Genomic DNA, 18674 nt, shown 5'->3' with positions numbered 1-18674 from the left:
GCCTTTCTTTGATATGCTTCAGCAAAGTGAAGTGCAGTAAGAGAATTTATATGGCGAGAGTAGTAGCCAGATGTTTTGGTACTAAGCCGAGAACCAGATAGGGTGGTAATAAAACCAAGTCGTTTAAGCATGGCTTTTTAATGCTGAGTTTGTCGATATTGAGGCAGTATGACATAATAAGGTCAAGTGTAGCATGCCCTAGTACATGATGGGTTACATGCTGGAGAAGGCCAAAAGAGTCCAGGACATGTTTGAATTAGTTTGCCATAGTTTTGCTTGGGCAGCAAACATGGATATTAAAATCACCCAGGATTAACAATCTGTCTAATCTAACAATCAAATATTTAGGAAGTTCACCCCTCCCAATGCAGGTAATTCCCATGAACGATTATTGTTTATAACAGGGATGATGTGACCCTCCGGATTTTCACATAGATTGATATTAGAAGGGCTGAAGGTACTGGCAACGGTCTTGTAGGGGAGAGACCGTGGGGGTGATGCAGAGGTGGGAGGACAGTAATGTGTGTTAGTGTGCCATTCAGTAAAGTGGGCAGGGACCCCAAGTGAAGAGGGCGTTTCCGAGCGGCAAGTGTGACATGTCAACAGTCAGTCACATGGGTAAGACAGCACCATTTGCTGCATATTTGCATTCAGCATCCTCGAGCCATGTTTGTTTAAGAGGCCAGCGGTTCCAGAACAAGTTGAAGTTGTCGATGAGAGCCACGTTGTGAATTCTACAGGCGAACTGCAGCCAAGTATGAAGGCAAATAAGTCTGCTGAAACCGAGGCATCGGGGAAACACAGAGTGACTCCATTAAGGATACACACATTCCTGATTGTGGAGTCGCCGGTAATCAGTGCGGAGGCGGAAGAGTGGCCCTGGGGAAGTTGTGTGTGCGCGGGAGCTGGCTGTAGTATCGAAGCATCGGCATCCATCACTGCAGAGGGACTCCCCGCTGTCTCTGAAGGAAAAAGGCCCCCGGGACTTCTCCGGATCACAGCCTGCGGCCAGATGAGGAAGAGGAGCTTGTCAGGGGCTTGTGATCACCTGAGTGACGTCCACAGGTGGTGGAGATGCTGAGGTGAAGTCCGGTGAGAGGGAGATCGTAGCGCCCTCGGACTGGTGGGAAGGGGCCTCGTCAGGGAGAGCAGCGTAGCGGTTCCATAGTTCCACACAAGGTCGGGATGTTGCTTCACCAGGATTATTACGGCGGTTACGGACTATCTCAGACCAGGATAGTGTCATCCGAAGGCTGGGCCAGTTTGGTGTCGAGTGACCGAGACTGCGGCCTGCAGTAGCTGGGAGGAGGGCGACAGCGCCACCGGGGCAGTGAGAGACGCCTGCACAAGATGTGCTTGGATTGAGCTAAAGCGACCGACATAAAGCTGTCAATAATCTTATTTTTGTCTGGGATTTTCATCTCCAATCGTCGGATGTTGTCCTGAAGAAGCCGGTAAACCAGATTGCAGTCCTCACACACAGCCTTCACTTCCGCACTCACGGCACTGTCCACCATATTGTAAAAATGATGGCAACTATGAAGTTAAGTAACAATGAATGAAGACATGAAAATGTCAACATTATGGGGCTGGACAATGCTTTTACCTTTTATCTTGCCTGTATCCAGACTAAGTCATGATTTGATAATGTGAGCTCAGCCATTTTTGCATGTGTGTATACAACAGTGTCATCAGCATATACTGTATTTGCAGGCAGTTGTATCACTTCATAGTGTTGCAGGGCTAATGTTTAAGAAAAGATGCACTGCTAAGTATTTATAAGTATCTCTACTTCAACTCAAAACAATCACCAGCACTATTCTTCAGACCCAAATTTGTTTGACAGTATATTAAGAGTACCAACTGATTAAGATAAATAAAGACTGGCATCATGGCCATAGCTGGTTTTCCATTTGAAATAGGCACTACATTAAAAATGTTAAAAAAAAAAAAAAAAAAATCACATGCGAGATCTGGCAAATCAATATTTTGTTTCATGCATGAAATCTGTGACGGTTTACAAAATATCTCAAATATTTGAAATGACATCTAAGGTCTGATTTTGTTTGTGGCGCTCCTGTATAATACAGGGTCCCTGTGGTGTTTTAGAGGTCTGGCAGTTTACGGAGCTGTTGGATCCTTATTTATCACTCACATTCCACTGCTCAGCAGGTGGCAGCCAAGATGCGCAGCAGAGCACCAGCACAGGCAGGAAAGAAGAAGTAGGCTGCGCAGTAGTAACCAGGGATGTAAACAATGCTGGACTCATAAAACATTTGTTACTGTAAATGAGCAAACACTCAACACATGACTTTTAAACATAACTTTTGTTGTCAGGGCAACTTTAAACATCAATCACTGGACATGGTGCTTTACACGTGAACAGTGTCGGGAAAGTTACTTCTGAAATGTAATAGGTTACTGATTACTAATTACACTGTTAAAATGTAGTTAGTAATGTAACTTTAAATTACTTCATCAAAGTAATGTAACTTATTTCATTTGATTGGTGTTTAGGACCGTTAATTTTGTCTGCTGGTGCCCTGTAGAAATTTCACAAACTAATGACTTGACCGAGTTCATATTTAATGAAAACACAATGTTGAATTAAGTTAGTGAGTGTTATTAGATCTCGCACCTATCCAATAAGGTGTTCCTGCTTGGCCAAAAGATGCAAAGCAACAGAATGAATGGCATATTCTGCATATCAGCTTTTTACAGAAAAGAATACATTGATGTAATCACCAACATTTTGATAACTGTAGTTTAATCACAATTTTTTTTCTCAATAACTGCAACAGATTACAGTTACATTTCGTTCTGTAATTCAATTGTGTAATCCCCTTACATGTGACTAGTTCCTCGGCAACACTGCTCGTGAAACATGATTTCAGTCTTATCAGGGTCAGCCCCTCCTCTCTGCTTCTCACCATTTCAATGCAAATTATTGTCAGCAGCTTTGATAATAGCTCTTAAGAGGAAACTCCTACTTAGCAACTTTTGGTGCTATTTAAGAGGACTCCTTCTGCTAAGATAACGTCTTTTACTAACAGGCCACAGGACACGAATTTTTGCACATGTGGTGTTTGAGGGACAAATTACTCCAGGTTCACAGTCTGTCTCAGTTCATCTTTTGATGTTGAGCCATGACAAGCACATACTCACAAATGAGGCAGGTCACAAGATTTCCCAGAAGTGGGTGTCATAAGACGATGATCACTTCTCCTCTCTTACTCATGGCCGTGCCAAGAAAAACCAAGATGACCGAGTTCCAAAGGGGTAAAAGTATAAGGAGAAGGGAAGAAATACAACCGGAACATTTCAGCATAGAGAGAAAAACAAACAAACAAACAAACAAAACGGACTTGATTGAACTTTTGGACTATTTCCATAATACAGTTTTATTGAAGAAGGGAAGTATGATACATACATATTTAACATGACATCAACATTAAAAAAATATCTGCTTGTTTTGGGACATTCATGGTTGCTGTGACAAACACATAAACAGAAAATTCTCACAATATGCTTCTGTTCAGAATAGAATAAACTAAAATGGAAACAAAAACATTGTACAAAATAATATCTCATGAGACACACCATGATACAGATGATGGAAACTCCATATGATGTAATTCAGTAAAAGATAATTGAAAATACCTCAACCAAGAAAACATGCTGCTTTACCGTACTTTACCTTACTGCACAGAGTTATTCTGTGAGGGAAATAAAAACTGTCAAAAAGTACTGAGTAATCGGAGTGTTCAGTAGTATGAGGTGACTTATACTCAGTTGCTCTGCAGACCAACTCAGGTCTTTATTATTGGTAATAACACTCTTCACTCTGTTTTCAGCGTGTGTGTATCATAGTTTATTTCTGAGAATGAAAACCCTGCCTCAAACACATGCTGTTAAAGGGGGTCTCCACTGATTTGACACATCAGTCATTTTTATCAGTCAAGGCCAATAACAGAGTGTCCTCTCAAAGCAAAAGTAAAGCTACTGACAGGAAATGCAGGGACAGAAATGGGGATGTTGTGGTTAAATGGTAGGCTTATACATCACAGCTACTCGACTACCACACACCCTTCTAAATGAGCTTAGTTGAGTACAACGTGATGATATCATAGTGATGTTTTCAAGGTGTCTCAGCATGGGCTTTGAGGTGTTACGTGACAGGAAGCCTGGATTACAAAATGGGCTTTTAAAGACATGGGTCAGGGAGGGGACTGCATTATGAAAAATGTAAGATCTGGTGTTTATGGACCTTGACCCACTTGGCTCTAAATGTCAGGATATCTATCAATATCTTCATTAAATGTGACAAACACAAGTAGAGTAACTAACCTAAAGTACAGCAATGACTGCAAAGGTTTAGCTGACAGCTTGGTTACGCACTTCCCCTTTCAGGTGGTGGTTTTCTGTAGGTTGAGGTTAAGTGCAAACCTGCTGCAGCAGATGCTTTGAAATTTGCAATACTAACATTGCCAGATGCATCAGGGACTTTTTGCTCTGCAACAGCTTTGGTACACACAAAACTGAAGTATATGTGAGAGTGGTCATTATGTGTAAATAAAAAAATATTTGTTTCATTTTCAGCATGCCATTTCCCCTTAATTGAATGCAAGGTAAATAGTCAGTATCTAAATTGATTAGACTCTGTCTTGTTTTTTTTGTTGCAGATCCAATCTGTTTCCTCTTTTATTCAACAAAGACTGTCAAGTATTCTAAACCATATTTACAGTACAATTCCATTATACATTCATATGTATTCCACTGAACTTATAAAGTTATATAAAAATATGTAAATGTACATACTTACTGTGCTTACATTCTATTTACAACATCATAAGACCATAAGATCAGACTTGTGTCCCTCAAACTGATACATAGTCATATTTACTTTCCTGTATTGTTAAAGATCCACCACTGACTAATTCCTACTTCTTTAACCCAGGTGTCGGCAACCTTTACTTTCTAAAGAACAATCTTGGCCAGAAAAAAAAAAAAGGAAAACAAATCTGTCCATGCACTATTATATTGTTTTCTTCCAAGACTTCGTTAGCTATAGGAAATGAAAGAGGTGCCAGACTGTGACGTAGCCTATAATGCACATTTTAGTTGATGAAGAGTTTTTTTAATTTGGTGTATTGGCTACATGTTTAGACCTATAATAATGACTGCAAAGTGTACTCATTTCCATATACCATATTTCCTTCTATATATAATAGCCCACAAAACGTGAATATTAGTCAGACTTCTTTTGACTTCACAAGCAATGCTGTCATTGTGAAGATGATGAAGATAGAAGTAACAGGAAAACGCATATCACACCGCACTTATCACAGCACTGTTTCTCTCATCCAGGCTGGTGGTTTGTGAGTAGACTGACCCGAGTATCCTGTCCTGAGGTAAGCAGGCCTTGATCACCTGACACAGTCTGCAGGGAGTCCTGTTTATCAACCTCAGCAGGTGCCTCCTGAACTTCTCCCCAACAAACACATACAGGATAGGGTTAAGGCAGCTGTGAGAGTAGGCAATAGCCTCTGTCACTTGTAAAGTCAATCTGATGACTTTGCTGCTTTCACATTCTGCATAGATTTGCAGTAGTTCCAGTGCTTTGAAGAACGATGCAACATTGTAGGGGACCCAGCAGCAGAAGAAGACAGCTACCACTATTAAAACTAAACGGATGGCCTGTTTCTTGGATGACTGGCTGTACAGCAGTCTCCAGACAATCTGTGAGTAGCAGAAACCCATGATGAAAACAGGGACAAATAGACCCAAAATGTTCATTTTAAAAAGGCTAAAGACCGCCCAGAAGTGGGGGTTGTAAGAACTGTTATCTTTCAAATCAATTTTGGGAGATGCAGGGAAGCAGAACTGAGATGCATTACTACTAGTCTGCTGTTTGAGAAAGATCAGGTCAGGGAAAGAAGCCAAAAATCCAGCCACCCATGTAACAGCAGCTGCAATCAGTCCAAAGGACCGTGTCCGTGCTCTCATAGCGTAAACAGCGTGAACTATAGCCAAGTACCGGTCAATGCTCATTAGACTGATGAAAAATATCCCACAATAAAAAACAATATGATAAATGCCTAGGACCACCTTGCACATAGCATCCCCAAACTGCCACTGGTCCCAGGCTTGGTGGGCTAGGAAGGGAAGGGAACACACCAAGAGAAGGTCAGCGATGGCTAAGTTTAGGAGGCACACGTCAGTCATACTGCGGAGTCGCACCCCACAGGCAATGACCCAGATGACCAGAGAGTTTCCAAGAAGGCCCAGGAGGAAGAAGATGGTGTAGAGGGCTGGAAGAAATCTGGCCCCATGACGCTCATACACACACATCCCGAAGTCATCAAGAAGTTCGTAATCATAGTACTCAGTGGAAAGTGATATAGAAGACCTAGGTATAAAAATCAAAACCAACAAAGAAAAAAGATACATGTATTATTCACTATTTCAGATCATTTTTATTGGATCTTCATAAATCTTGCTAAACATATATGACGAAATCTATACTTCTGTGCACTGTAGTATGCAAAGCTGATAAGGTCATTATTCATTGTTCAATGTTTCTAAACACCATTGCAAATGGGGCGATCTCTGATCAGTGTTTGTGAACGCTGCACAATGCACTGGAGGATGTGAACGGTGTCCTGTACGACATCTACGATGCCTGTCTGTTTTATGCCAGTGGAATATAAAACAAAGTTGTTGTTTTTTTTGACACAGCTTCATTAATGAACACTCCTGTTATGACATAATATAGGAGCTGCTTGAAAAGGGCAGCTGACTAACATCCAGCTCCAGAGTGAATATGTGTTGGAAAAGCTGTAATGACTGCACTTCTGACAGTCTTACTGAGATATTACTTGCAACAACTAGGATGGATATATGCTGAAGGTAAGCAATACATATTCAGGTGCATAGAAAAATATACTAGCTGAGGGAGTTTTAAAGCAATACAGTTATATTCTTATAATGGCCATCCATGTATGTGTAGCTATACCTGTGTCAAATACTGTCAATGTTGAAACCTTTGTGATCAGTAAATGAAGACATTTACTGATGGGATGCAAAATGTACTTCTTGAACATAACTGAAAATCCTTGTGGTCTTTAATTCCACATGTGAGGTACTGGACCTAAGCAGTAGGTCTTACTGTGCAGAAACGAAGTACATTTACTCGAGTACTTAAGTATATTTTTTTCAAGCATCTGTTCTTTACATGAGTATTTTTTTTTTTTTTTTTTTTTAGAGAAATATACGTTTGACTCCACTATATTTCTATGAAGTGCTCATTACTTTGAAGTCGAGCTTTTAGTCAGTGTGATAGACAATCGCGGTCAACTCCAACACTGTCAGTTATGTTGTGCTGCTGCATGTTTGAACAGCTCAGTTTGAACAGCTCAGTTTGGACTTGTCAGTGTCCTAGGTTAGATAAAGATGCGGCTGAAGATTCTTCACCAGAGCATCATGGTCTTATCTTAAGTACATATTTGACATTTTCAAATAAAGAAATCTTCCTTTTGTTTTATATGTTTGCTGTTTTTACCACGACCAAATTTCACCACTGCCTAAAAAAATTCACCATCCAAAAAAGCATGTTGAGATTTGTTTAATTCCAGATAAACTTTAAACAGACAGCTTGTAGTTGCTGCAGTTTTATGCTGTGTTTGGTTCAATGACTTATGTCCATATCAATGTATCATATTCTACCAGCTCTTTATTCTACAGGTTCTATAGTCAGTCGGTAGGTTGTTTCAGAGTCATTAGGTTCTGTAAATGTGCCACAATACAACAATGTGGTGACAAAAGAATTACTTTTGAATACTTAAGTATTTTTAAAATCAAGTACTCCAGTACAGCCGTGGCCAAAAGTTTTGAGAATGACACAAGTATTGGTTGTCACAAAGTTTGCTGCTTCAGTGTTTTTAGATGTTTTTGTCAGATGTTACTATGGTATACTGAAGTATAATTACAAGCATTTCATAAGTGTCAAAGGCTTTTATTGACAAATACACTAAGTTTATGGAAAGAGTCAATATTTGCAGTGTTTTTCAAGACCTCTGCAATTCGCCCTGGCATGCTGTCAATCAACTTCTGGGCCACATCCTGACTGATGGCAGCCCATTCATGCATAATCAATGCTTGGAGTTTGTCAGAATTTGTGGGTTGGATCCTGGTTGGATAGTTGGGAGAAGTTGCTCTCAGAGGATGTTTTGGTACCATTCTTTAATCATGGCTGTGTTCTTAGGCAGAATTGTGAGTGAGCCCACTCCCTTGGCTGAGAAGCAACCCCACACATGGATGGTCTCAGGATGCTTTACCGTTGGCATGACACAGGACTGATGGTAGCGCTCACCTTTTCTTCTCCGGACACGCTTTTTTCCAGATGCCCCAAACAATCGGAAAGGGGATTCATCAGAGAAAATGATTTTACTCCAGTCCTCAGCAGTCCAATTCCTGTACCTTTTGCAGAATATCAGTCTGTCCCTGATGTTTTTCCTGGAGAGAAGTGGCTTCTTTGCTGCCCTTCTTGACACCAGGCCATCCTCCAAAAGTCTTTGCCTCACTGTGCATGCAGATGCACTCGCACCTGCCTGCTGCCATTCCTGAGCAAGCTCTGCACTGGTGGTGCCCCGATCCTGCAGCTGAATCAACTTTAGGTGACGGTCCTGGTGCTTGCTGGACTTTCTTGAGCGCCCTGAAGCCTTCTTTACAACAATTGAACTGCTCTCCTTGAAGTTCTTGATGATCCGATAAATGGTTGATTTAGGTGCAATCTTACTAGCAGCAATACCTTTGCCTGTAAAGCCCTTTTTGTGTAAAGCAATGATGACTGCATGTGTTTCCTTGCAGGTAACCATGGTTAACAGAGGAAGAACAATGATTTCAAGCACCACCCTCCTTTTAAAGCTTCCAGTCTGTTATTCTAACTCAATCAGCATGACAGAGTGATCTCCAGCCTTGTCCTCATCAACACTCTCACCTGTGTTAACGAGAGAATCACTGACATGATGTCAGCTGGTCCTTTTGTGGCAGGGCTGAAATGTAGTGGAAATGTTTTTTTGGGATTAAGTTCATTTTCATGGCAAAGAGGGACTTTGTAATTAATTTCAATTCATCTCATCACTCTTCATAACATTCTGGAGTATATGCAAATTGCCATCATAAAAACTGAGGCAGCAGACTTTGTGAAAATTAATATTTGTGTCATTCTCAAAACTTTTGGCCACGGCTGTACTTTAACTTGACTAAAAATTCAACTGAACAACTTTCACTTGTATTTGAGTAATATTTGACCAGGAGGATCCATACTTTGACTCAAGTAACAGAGCTGTGTACTTTGTCCACCTCTTTTACATGTGTATGGTGGCCCTGAGAGCTTAATGCATGATATAGTAGTGCTGGGTAGAAAAATTAAAACCGACAAAGAAAAAATTATTATTTGGAATTCCCCGGTATTGAGTATTTCAGATTTTTATTGGATCTTCTCTAGTCTTACTAAACAGAGCTTAAGCCCTGAGAGATTAATGCATTGCAATTTAAGAAAACTCATTCAAATGCAGGTCACTGTAACTTTTTGATACATGAAAAAATAAGGTCTGTCAATAACATTAACAATAGGAGTTTAAATTTCCAGTTAAATGACAAAAACTACAGCGTTTACTGCAATAAATATGAATTGTGAAGAGAGCACTGTAGCAAGAGCTGCTGTTTGAAAGAGCCATTCTGAAGAATATGTTTACTGGCACAAAGGATCATGGGATGTGGGAGGAGTAGGAGGAGTGTCCATTAATAAATTGAGAAAAAATATTGCAACTTTATTTCTTTATATTTCACCGGTGTAAACAGACACAAACTGACACTGTAGTTGCATTGTGAAGTCACCGTACAGCATGGCAATCGCATGCATACCAATCAGAGGTCATACTAAGCAGGATCATGGAGCGGTGTGCACAACGGCACTTATAAACATTGATCGGCAGGGAAAGTGAGACTTGGCTTTCCACACTGCAGCTGTGGGAAGCTCCATTAAACCTTCAAAATAAAACCTTTTCACCATGATAAGCTGCACTGTTAAACAAATGTAACAGCAAGATTAAGGCAGTTGTCATCTTGCAGCCCAATTCAGGAGAACATGTCAGCAAAATAGATGTGTTATGGCAAAAAACACTGAAATACTGGACTGAAAAGCTCAGAGATTTACAAAGAGACAGAAGAGTGGAATCTTAGCAACATAATGAACACATTAGTGGAAGTATGTGTGTCAACTGTAGTTTTAATCTTACCCTGATTCAGTTGTAGGTGGATTCTCACTGCTGCTCAAATCAGTGACAGTAGAGACAGTTGCGGCCATGATCAGCTGTCAGGAAATATAAAAAAATGTGATCATATGACCTATTTTATGGAAAGGGAAACAGCTGTCCACACCCTAGTCCAGTTTTTTTCCCTGCAACTTTGATGCAGCTTCAAGTGCTTAAAGTTTCTTATGAGGTTTTTTAGGTTTTTATTAAAATGGTGGAGACAAATTCATATTGAAGTGTTGTAGTACAGTATGTATAAGTTTAGTATAATCACACACCAGATTCAGAAGTAGTCAGAGTCAGAAGTAGCAACAGTTTTTCATCAAGGCCAGAGGCTCAACATTGTTAATAAGCAATATGCCTCTCTGTGATGTTGCCATCACCTCAATTTATAGCAATTTTAATGACTGCAGAGGCCTGGTTAGCCTGTACATAAAGTTTTGCAGTTGCATAGACAATGTTTGTGTGCATGCAGTTTTGTGGACACATTACCAAGTAGCTGAAGCTGGTTTAGTTTGGCCAGCATTTACCAAACCACAATGACGTTTCAGTGCACACACAGCATGAGTACCGGTGCAGCACATGAAGGAGTTTATGGTGTACTTGGTCTCTAAAGAGTAAAAACATTCTGCACAGTGGCCACAGCGGAAGAAACCTGCAGGTTGCTTATAAGGACATTATGTCTTCACCCGTGTTTGTTTATTTGTCAGCAGGATTACACATAAAGCACTGAATTGATTTGCACTGAACTTGGTGGAAGTAGGAACCCATTCAATTTTGGGTAGATCCTGATCACTTACTATGAATCAATTTTTTTTTCTCTGAAAGCTGGTGTATTTTTATTTTATATTTCATTGGTTTTGGCTGAGGTCTTGGCTTTCTGAGCGTCTGTTTCAGACTGAAACAGTCTGTCTCTTCAAATTTGAACACGTTTAAAAGTTATCAGATGATGTACTAAGCTGATACTGTTCAGTGTTGAAGAGTTTTAAACTGTGTTCAGTAGATGACTCTGGATAAAGGGTTCACTGATGATGGATGATGATGATGATATGATGTTGGGTCATCCGACTGCTTTAAGCAATTTTTTTATTTTTAGCTATAGTCTGGAGCTCTACAACCAATTTTTCATTGGTTGTAGAACTGACTAATGACCACGATATCGTGAATATTTTCAAGAATCTTTTTCTATAAACCAGTTTTTGACAAAAGAAATGCATTATGCAATGGGATGAGACTTTTTCCCCATAGACCCATAGTAAGACAGTAAGATGGAGCAAAGGACTTACCTATGAGTAATATAATCCAAATTCTTAAAACTATCCAGATACTGGAAACTTAACAGAGGTCTTTTCCTTCTTTCTTAACAAGCTCCTTTAAAAACATATAATAATTATTACAAGTAATCACCAGTGTCTTTAAAAATCATCAGTAGGATAGCAGACAGTAGGATAGCGGACTGTACAATACAATTCAATGATAAGAAGTCAGTGGACTGTCAGTGTAGAACACTCTGTCCCAGTCCACTGACTTCTTATCATTGAATTGTATTGTGTATTAACCTCATAACCACAACTGAGCCTCTTTTAGTATTTGATAATGACTGATTATGACTTCACAGGTACAATGACTCAGAGCTAGAGCTAAGTTAGCGTGTTATAACATTTGTACACCTAATCATTGCTGACCATTCTGTTTGCATTAGCAGTAGTTGAAGTAGCAGTAGTTAAAATGCTAATGTGTTTGTATTGTTACAAGCTGCCACTTATGCAATGTGCAGCAGTGTAATGTATATACAATATACACACATATATGTCACGCTTCTTGATTGTGCATATGGAAGTGGGAAAAAAGGAAAAAAAAAAAACTTTACCTGCAAGCACTGGCTAGTAGATAGCTGATTTTTGTGGATTCTGGATGACAAGATGCTGAGGTGGTCGGCCAGATCAAAGCAATCAAACGATCAGCTGTACATCTAGTTTGATTATGAACGATACAGGTGAAGTGAGAAATGGTTTGCTTACCACGAACAATAAAATGTGCGAGGTGTGCAAACCTTTTCAAAAGTAGTCCCATCCCCTAACCAAAATAATCTGGGTGGGCTTGCGGCTTTGCATTTGACAGAAATATGGTTTCATACTTCCTGACAATTCGAGAAGTGATCACATGAGGGCCCACGGTGTCTGCGGGTACAATGAACCACAAGTCCCTACATGTAAGTTTTTGAATATGCAAGGTAACTTAGACAACATTTGCAGGCACAACTGGAAGCTTGCAGGGCTCTTTGTGCAGTTTGTGCTTACATTGCATGGAAGAAGTGATACTGCTGACATAGCCATCAATGCAGTCTAAACTGACATTTGTCTCAGAACAGCAACAGTGTATAGAAAGCAAATTACTTTCTCTGTGCAGGGAAAGGTTCTGACTAATATCTGAAGGGCAAACTCAGATATGACTATTGCATTTAACAGATCTTAACATTTTCATGCATCATTTTGATTCAGTCGGGGAGCCGAATTGAGGGCCCAGATGAACAATCACTGGCGCGTTAGTCAGTAAGTTGTTGTTATATGACACAGGGATTCTGCTCTGTATGGTTCTTGTCAAATAATTACCCAGAATGACTGCCTGAAATGTTTTAGTCCCCTTAAGGTCATGGGTGCCAATGCACTGCTATGTGAAGAGGCTTAGCTTGTGACATTTTGCTTCAATGAGACACACACTAACTTGAGCACACGCACACCAGAGCAATGCTTTAAACGCACAGATCAAAGGACTGAAAGTTTTTCTTCTGCTATAAACAAAATAAGGAAAGAACAGTCTAAGTTTTATTTTCTTTATTTATCTCTACAAAAACAATATAGTTTTACAAGTCACAAATATACTGAGTATTACATGATTTGAACATATGATTCATCAAATTCTATACACATTCACATTACTGCGAATAGCCCGGGAACCATTTTACATTTCTTAGAGGCAACACCTATCCGCATGACACACACTGCTGTCTTTGCAGTCTCTGTATTTCAGTGAAAAAAAAAACATTGCAAGCACACATTCACCAACCACCAGCACACAGAAACCAGGTGTTACAATTTTTCAGTAATCTGATCTTACAGGTGTATTGGAAGTCTCTTTCTCTGTGGTGTCTCTGTGGCTGAAAGGCCCTCTGCTCTGGTAACTCCAGCAGAGGTATCTAGCCAGCGCTTTGCCCAGTGACTTCCTAAACTTCTCCCCTACAAATGCATAGATGACTGGATTTACACAGCAGTGAGACAGTGCGATGATCTCAGCAAAGCTCATGGCAGAGTTGATGGTTTTTAAAGCCACGCAGGTGTCCAGGAATTGAAACAGCTGCAGTGTCTGAAGGAAAACAGTGACATTGTAGGGGACCCAGCACACCACAAACACACACACTATGGTAAATATCAGCTTTACAGCTTTGTCCCTTTTGGAGTTCCTGGCCTTGGACAGCACAATAAGGATTTTCACATAGCAGAAAACCATGATGGGGAGGCACACAAAAAGGCCGACTGTGTTCTCACTGAAGTTTTGCCGCAACTTCCAAAACAGCTGCCTGTCCTCTGGGTACAGCGGTTGGCACTTCAAGTTGTCATCATCCATCTCCAAGGAGACAAAAATCACCTGGGGGATTGCCATGATGACAGCTAAAACCCAGATTGTGACGCTAGCTATGATCCCATAGCGAAGTGTCCTGGCTCGCATGGCTGATACAGCATGGACGATGGCCATGTAGCGGTCCACACTCATTAAGGTCACGAACAAAGTCCCGCTGTAGAAACCCAACTGTTCGGAGAAGCAGAGGAGGAAGCAAAGTCAGAGCAGGATGTAACTTAAAGCGACATTTGTCAAGCTTTCCTGGCCTCAGTGATGTTCTTCATGCAGCTGACGTAAAACAGCAGCTGTTTTACACAATGTCTGAGGACAACTGCCATATCATAGAAAACATGTAGTGTTACATACAGTAGAAATACTGTATACTGTACAGCCTTGTTATACTGTATTTGCAGTAACATTTATTCAAATTTGAACCTTGCAGTAAATACATATTATTGGCAGTAATCCCTCACAAAGAGGAAAGGAGAATTACTCGCACAACCTTGTATTCATGTTTTGTGAACTCACTGACTTTTCATAGCTTAACAAAAATACCACATATAAAACATCATAGTGTAAATGTAAAGGAAGTGTTTTTAATGGATAATTAGTAATCTGCACCTGTTTATGAATTCTGCTTTTCTAAATAATAAGTACCCAAAGTCTGTTCACCTGATAGACTCCTGTCATCAGTTTGCATGATACAAGGTTCTGGTGATTGTAGGCCCAGAGTGGCAGAGATGCAGCCAGTAGAAGGTCAGACACGGCCAGGTTGAGTAGGCATACATCCGTCATACTTCTCAGCTTTATGTATCGGAGGAGAACCCAGAGAACTGTGATGTTGCCTGTGAAATAAATTATTCATTATTATTTGGGGTTTTTTATTATTTCTAGTGACAAATCGAAAAACAGAACTGTTGCACATATCTAACTGTTGCATGAATCACTTTCAGCTCAATGCCTGAAATGCAAATGTGCAATCAAATCTGTGAAGACAGTGATACATATTTCCTTTTTTTCTTTAAGATTCAGTCATTTTTTAACATACCTAGCAGCCCTAGACCAAACAGCATGCAGTAAAGAACCTGCAAGACCATGGATCCATCATGCAGCTCTGGAATTGGATCCTGCTCACAGGTGGTATAATTATCATAGTCATCCGTCACGTAGTCGGACATGTTCATACTGCTGTGAGAGAGGGAACAGTAGGGGATTACTTTAGTTTAACACAGTAGTAAAACATATCAAGAACAACAAAATAAAGTCCAAAACCTATTTCTATTGCGGGCTTTGATGTAAAGAGGGAAAAATTAGAGTCAAGTGACACAATACCATCAACTAAACTTTGAATAACTAAACAACTAAACATAACTAAACAATTAAATAAATACATGAATTATCCTGATTAAAATCACTAGAAGTCAAACATAAAAAAAAAAATTATATAAATTACACACAAGTTATAATGACAATGATATTACATTTATGTTTTCCATGTGCTACAATTTGACCTTCTTTTCAAAATTGGGGTAAAGCTTTTTTGTTAATTGTGCAAAAGTGACTTATTCCAGTGCCTGATAAAGTCCAAGCTAAATGAAGACATTCCCAAATAAAACCATATGAAGACAAGCACTGTCTTGTCTGGTGGGCAGGTTGGGAGTTCCCCCAATACTACAAATGTGGTCTATTAGATGATCTGATATAAATGTTGTATAAGTCTGCTCTTCTAAAGTAACCACCCAAACTTCACAAATCATTAAATCAGCATCCATCAATAAATTAAGAGTGACAACAACACATAACAAAAGAATCCTCCATCGGTCTCAAACTCCCTTTATTGGTTAATTTAGCTTCTCTTGTCAAAAATCTTTCCAGTCGCATTACTAGATATAAAGAGCCACCTTGTATTCGAGCAAATTCTTGATCTTAATTGAATTTCTCAATTAAGATCAAGTGTAATATCTTCTTAACATGAAGTCAAAGTGGCTTATATTCAAATACAAAGATACATTTACTACTTACCTAATTTATCAACAGTGACATCCTTTGAATCCTGATTCAATTTTCTTATGGTCATGCACTGGATCTTCCCTTTATTTTTTAAGTGTTTGTAAAAAACTTCCATTCATAAATCTTCAAAATACAAAAACAGAGATAATATGTTTCTCCTCCTTGATATGATTGATACAATGACTGAACTCCTTATGCTACGCTCTAAACCCTCAAATAATAGGAAATAACTTGAAAAACCTTCATGTGTAAATGTGGGGGAATTCAGAGATATAACTAAACTTTCCTGCCCTTTAAACTAAACTTTTATGATGATACAATCATCATTTAGTGAGTCATGTTAGAGAGGCTACTGTAACAAACTGCTGCTATTACAAACCTAAAAACTATTTTCTGACAACCATCAGCCGATGCTTAGAGAAAATGCTCGTCTGTCTATGAATATCACAACCTTCTTCCTATTCTGACCATAATCATATAAACCTGCCCTCTTTTAAACCACATCTCCAACCTTTACTCTCTGACTAGCAACATGCAGAACCACCCATGCCGACCCTCACTTCCGGTGGCTGACATTGTTTATACACACACACACACACACACACACACACACACGCACGCACGCACGCACACTGTGTTTACAAGTGTAGGAGGTGAGACAGATTAAGAAAGCCTGGTAAACAGCAACTAAAAATTTAAAAACTGAAGTTTTAATGTGCTTACCACATACTCAAGCCAAAAATCACTGCTCCTGAATTTGTGTGTCCTTGTGTTGCTCTTCAAGCTCATGAGTCATCCTGTCAAGTTGCATTGCTCGCTTTTTGTGTCAAGATTTCTGGTAAAGTGAACTCTGGGTTTTGTTGTTTCCTCTGCATCGTGTTAGACCTGTGCAGAGGTGTCAGCGTGGTTTTCTGAGAATTGTCCCTTTATGAGTTAACTCGTGGCAAGAAAAGAATACTGGGGAAATGCAGTATATTCTAATTAGGCACTTTTCTCTTTTTCTGTTCTTTCCTCAGTCTAGGCACACAGCTGAAGTGACAGCATTCAGCTCAGTAGAAAGCAGAAGCAAAAGACTTTTTAAATCTATATATTTTAAATCTATATACTTGAATATGCTCATATTTAATGGAATCAATACAGTAGCCTCCCCTAAACTAACTGAAAAACCTGCCTGTGTCATAGTACTAATACAGCACTACTAAATGATTTGTGACTGTCTTAAATTACCTTTTAATTTTTACTACATCTCTTTTAATTACCATGTATTTCATCAGCTAAATGTTAGAGGAACAATTTGTTTTATTAGATGTAACGAAGTAACCTGTCAACAATGTCATGAGGAGACAGTGACAGTGAGAAAAAGCTGAATTTGTCAACAATCCTGTTCACAAAAAGAACAATGCACAGCATGCCAACTACTCTCCTACAAGAAAGCTATAATGTGCGGTCATAAAGTTTCTGTGGAGCTGTAAAAACTGCGGGACATTCATATTGATTTCAAACCTGTTTGAAGTTACACAGAGAAGTTGAAGAGCCCAGTACATGACTTTGATTTTAAATGAGTGCAAGATGTGTTGTATCGTGGATTCAGTGTCCCACAAAAACCACCATACAAAAGTTGTTTGGTAAATTAAGGGATGAGAAGAGATGAGAGGAGGTAAAACTTTAATAATCTCATTTTGCCAAACCAAACCACTCCGGAAGACTTTAACTAAAAACATCAGTAGCTGAGCATTAAGCATTGTTTTGTGCAAATAGCAGTAAAATGAACTGAGACAAAAAGAGAATGTATCCAGCATTAAAACACTTGAAAAATACATATATGCAACATACTGTACAGTCATAGAAATGTGAGGCATAAAACAATATTGGAAAAAAAACATATGGAAAATTACAGGTTTGATGAACCAAAATTTGTTCCACAACAACAGATTTGAATCCATGACAAATTTTTGAATGTGCAATAGATGCCATACATAACTGTTGGTTTCACTGCTGTAGCTTTGAGTCATCATCAAACGATGATGAAAACGTTTTCCACAATGAAAGTGAAAAATAAAAAACAATCATGTTTTTAAAAAGTATTTTAATCTTATCCTCGCCATATGTTTTTTCACCAACTTGCATACTCAGTAACAAATGTGTGACAGAGGAAAGAACAGAAATGTTCCAATCACATCAGGCACACACAAACTTTTGGTTACAAACAAGACATCCATAGTTTCTGTCAAGAGGTACAACAGTTTCCTCCAATCAGCAGGATGGGATGTATACTCCAGTGACGTGCGGTGAGGTTCATGGCTGGTGAGGCACTGACTTCATCACTAGCGCCCTCTACCATGAGGCAGGAGAACTGCGTGCCTCACCCAGTGCGTCTTCGCAGCCGTTTTATGATTGCTCAGCACAAGAAACACGTTACACACATACAGTTGTTGATAAAATACACTGTACATTATATACCTCAGCTAACTAAACTATGGAAATTTATAATATAATTCATATAGCAAAAGTGTTTGAACATTTTAATAGCGACATACAGAGAGATAGCAATACGGTCTCACTGCACAGCAGGCCAGCAGTTAGCCGAGTCATTGCGCAATCCATGGTGAGGCTCAGCTGGCTGCTGCCTCACCGCAAGTCTCTTCTCAGTATTTGAACGGTAAATGTCAAAATTCAGCGATTTTGAATAAAAATAATCTAAAACTGGTGAAGTTAAATGGAAAATAACTT

At 39.4% G+C, this 18674-nt stretch overlaps 2 protein-coding genes across 5 annotated transcripts; both read right to left on the bottom strand.

Moving 5' to 3' along the window:
* Nucleotides 1-3383: 3383 nt before the first annotated feature.
* Nucleotides 3384-12363, bottom strand: LOC111227883 (C-C chemokine receptor type 3-like). Of its 2 annotated transcripts, XM_022753613.1 has the most exons (4): nucleotides 12187-12363; nucleotides 11603-11687; nucleotides 10302-10375; nucleotides 3384-6409 (listed from the first exon to the last, which is right to left on the bottom strand). In XM_022753613.1, the coding sequence occupies exons 3-4, from the start codon at nucleotides 10367-10369 to the stop codon at nucleotides 5329-5331; spliced, it is 1149 nt and encodes a 382-aa protein (XP_022609334.1). In that variant the 5' UTR covers nucleotides 10370-10375; nucleotides 11603-11687; nucleotides 12187-12363; the 3' UTR covers nucleotides 3384-5328. The 2 variants fall into 2 exon arrangements, with proteins under 2 accessions (XP_022609334.1, XP_022609333.1); XM_022753612.1 differs by lacking the exon at nucleotides 11603-11687 and having other exon boundaries at nucleotides 12187-12362.
* Nucleotides 12364-13164: 801 nt separating this feature from the next.
* On the bottom strand, nucleotides 13165-16752 carry LOC111227793 (C-C chemokine receptor type 2-like). 3 transcript variants are annotated; one of them, XM_022753507.1, is made up of 5 exons: nucleotides 16668-16693; nucleotides 15957-16067; nucleotides 14983-15122; nucleotides 14607-14779; nucleotides 13165-14123 (listed from the first exon to the last, which is right to left on the bottom strand). In XM_022753507.1, the coding sequence occupies exons 3-5, from the start codon at nucleotides 15116-15118 to the stop codon at nucleotides 13416-13418; spliced, it is 1017 nt and encodes a 338-aa protein (XP_022609228.1). In that variant the 5' UTR covers nucleotides 15119-15122; nucleotides 15957-16067; nucleotides 16668-16693; the 3' UTR covers nucleotides 13165-13415. The 3 variants fall into 3 exon arrangements, with proteins under 3 accessions (XP_022609228.1, XP_022609226.1, XP_022609227.1); XM_022753505.1 differs by lacking the exon at nucleotides 15957-16067 and having other exon boundaries at nucleotides 16668-16752; XM_022753506.1 differs by lacking the exon at nucleotides 16668-16693 and having other exon boundaries at nucleotides 15957-16388.
* Between the last annotated feature and the right edge of the window lie 1922 nt (nucleotides 16753-18674).

Source organism: Seriola dumerili, unplaced genomic scaffold (genome assembly GCF_002260705.1).
Source record: "Seriola dumerili isolate Sdu_G_001 unplaced genomic scaffold, Sdu_1.0 BDQW01000191.1, whole genome shotgun sequence".
Lineage (NCBI taxonomy): Eukaryota > Metazoa > Chordata > Actinopteri > Carangiformes > Carangidae > Seriola > Seriola dumerili.
Note: the sequence above shows the minus strand (reverse complement) of the source record. Positions and strands in the feature narration are given on the sequence as shown.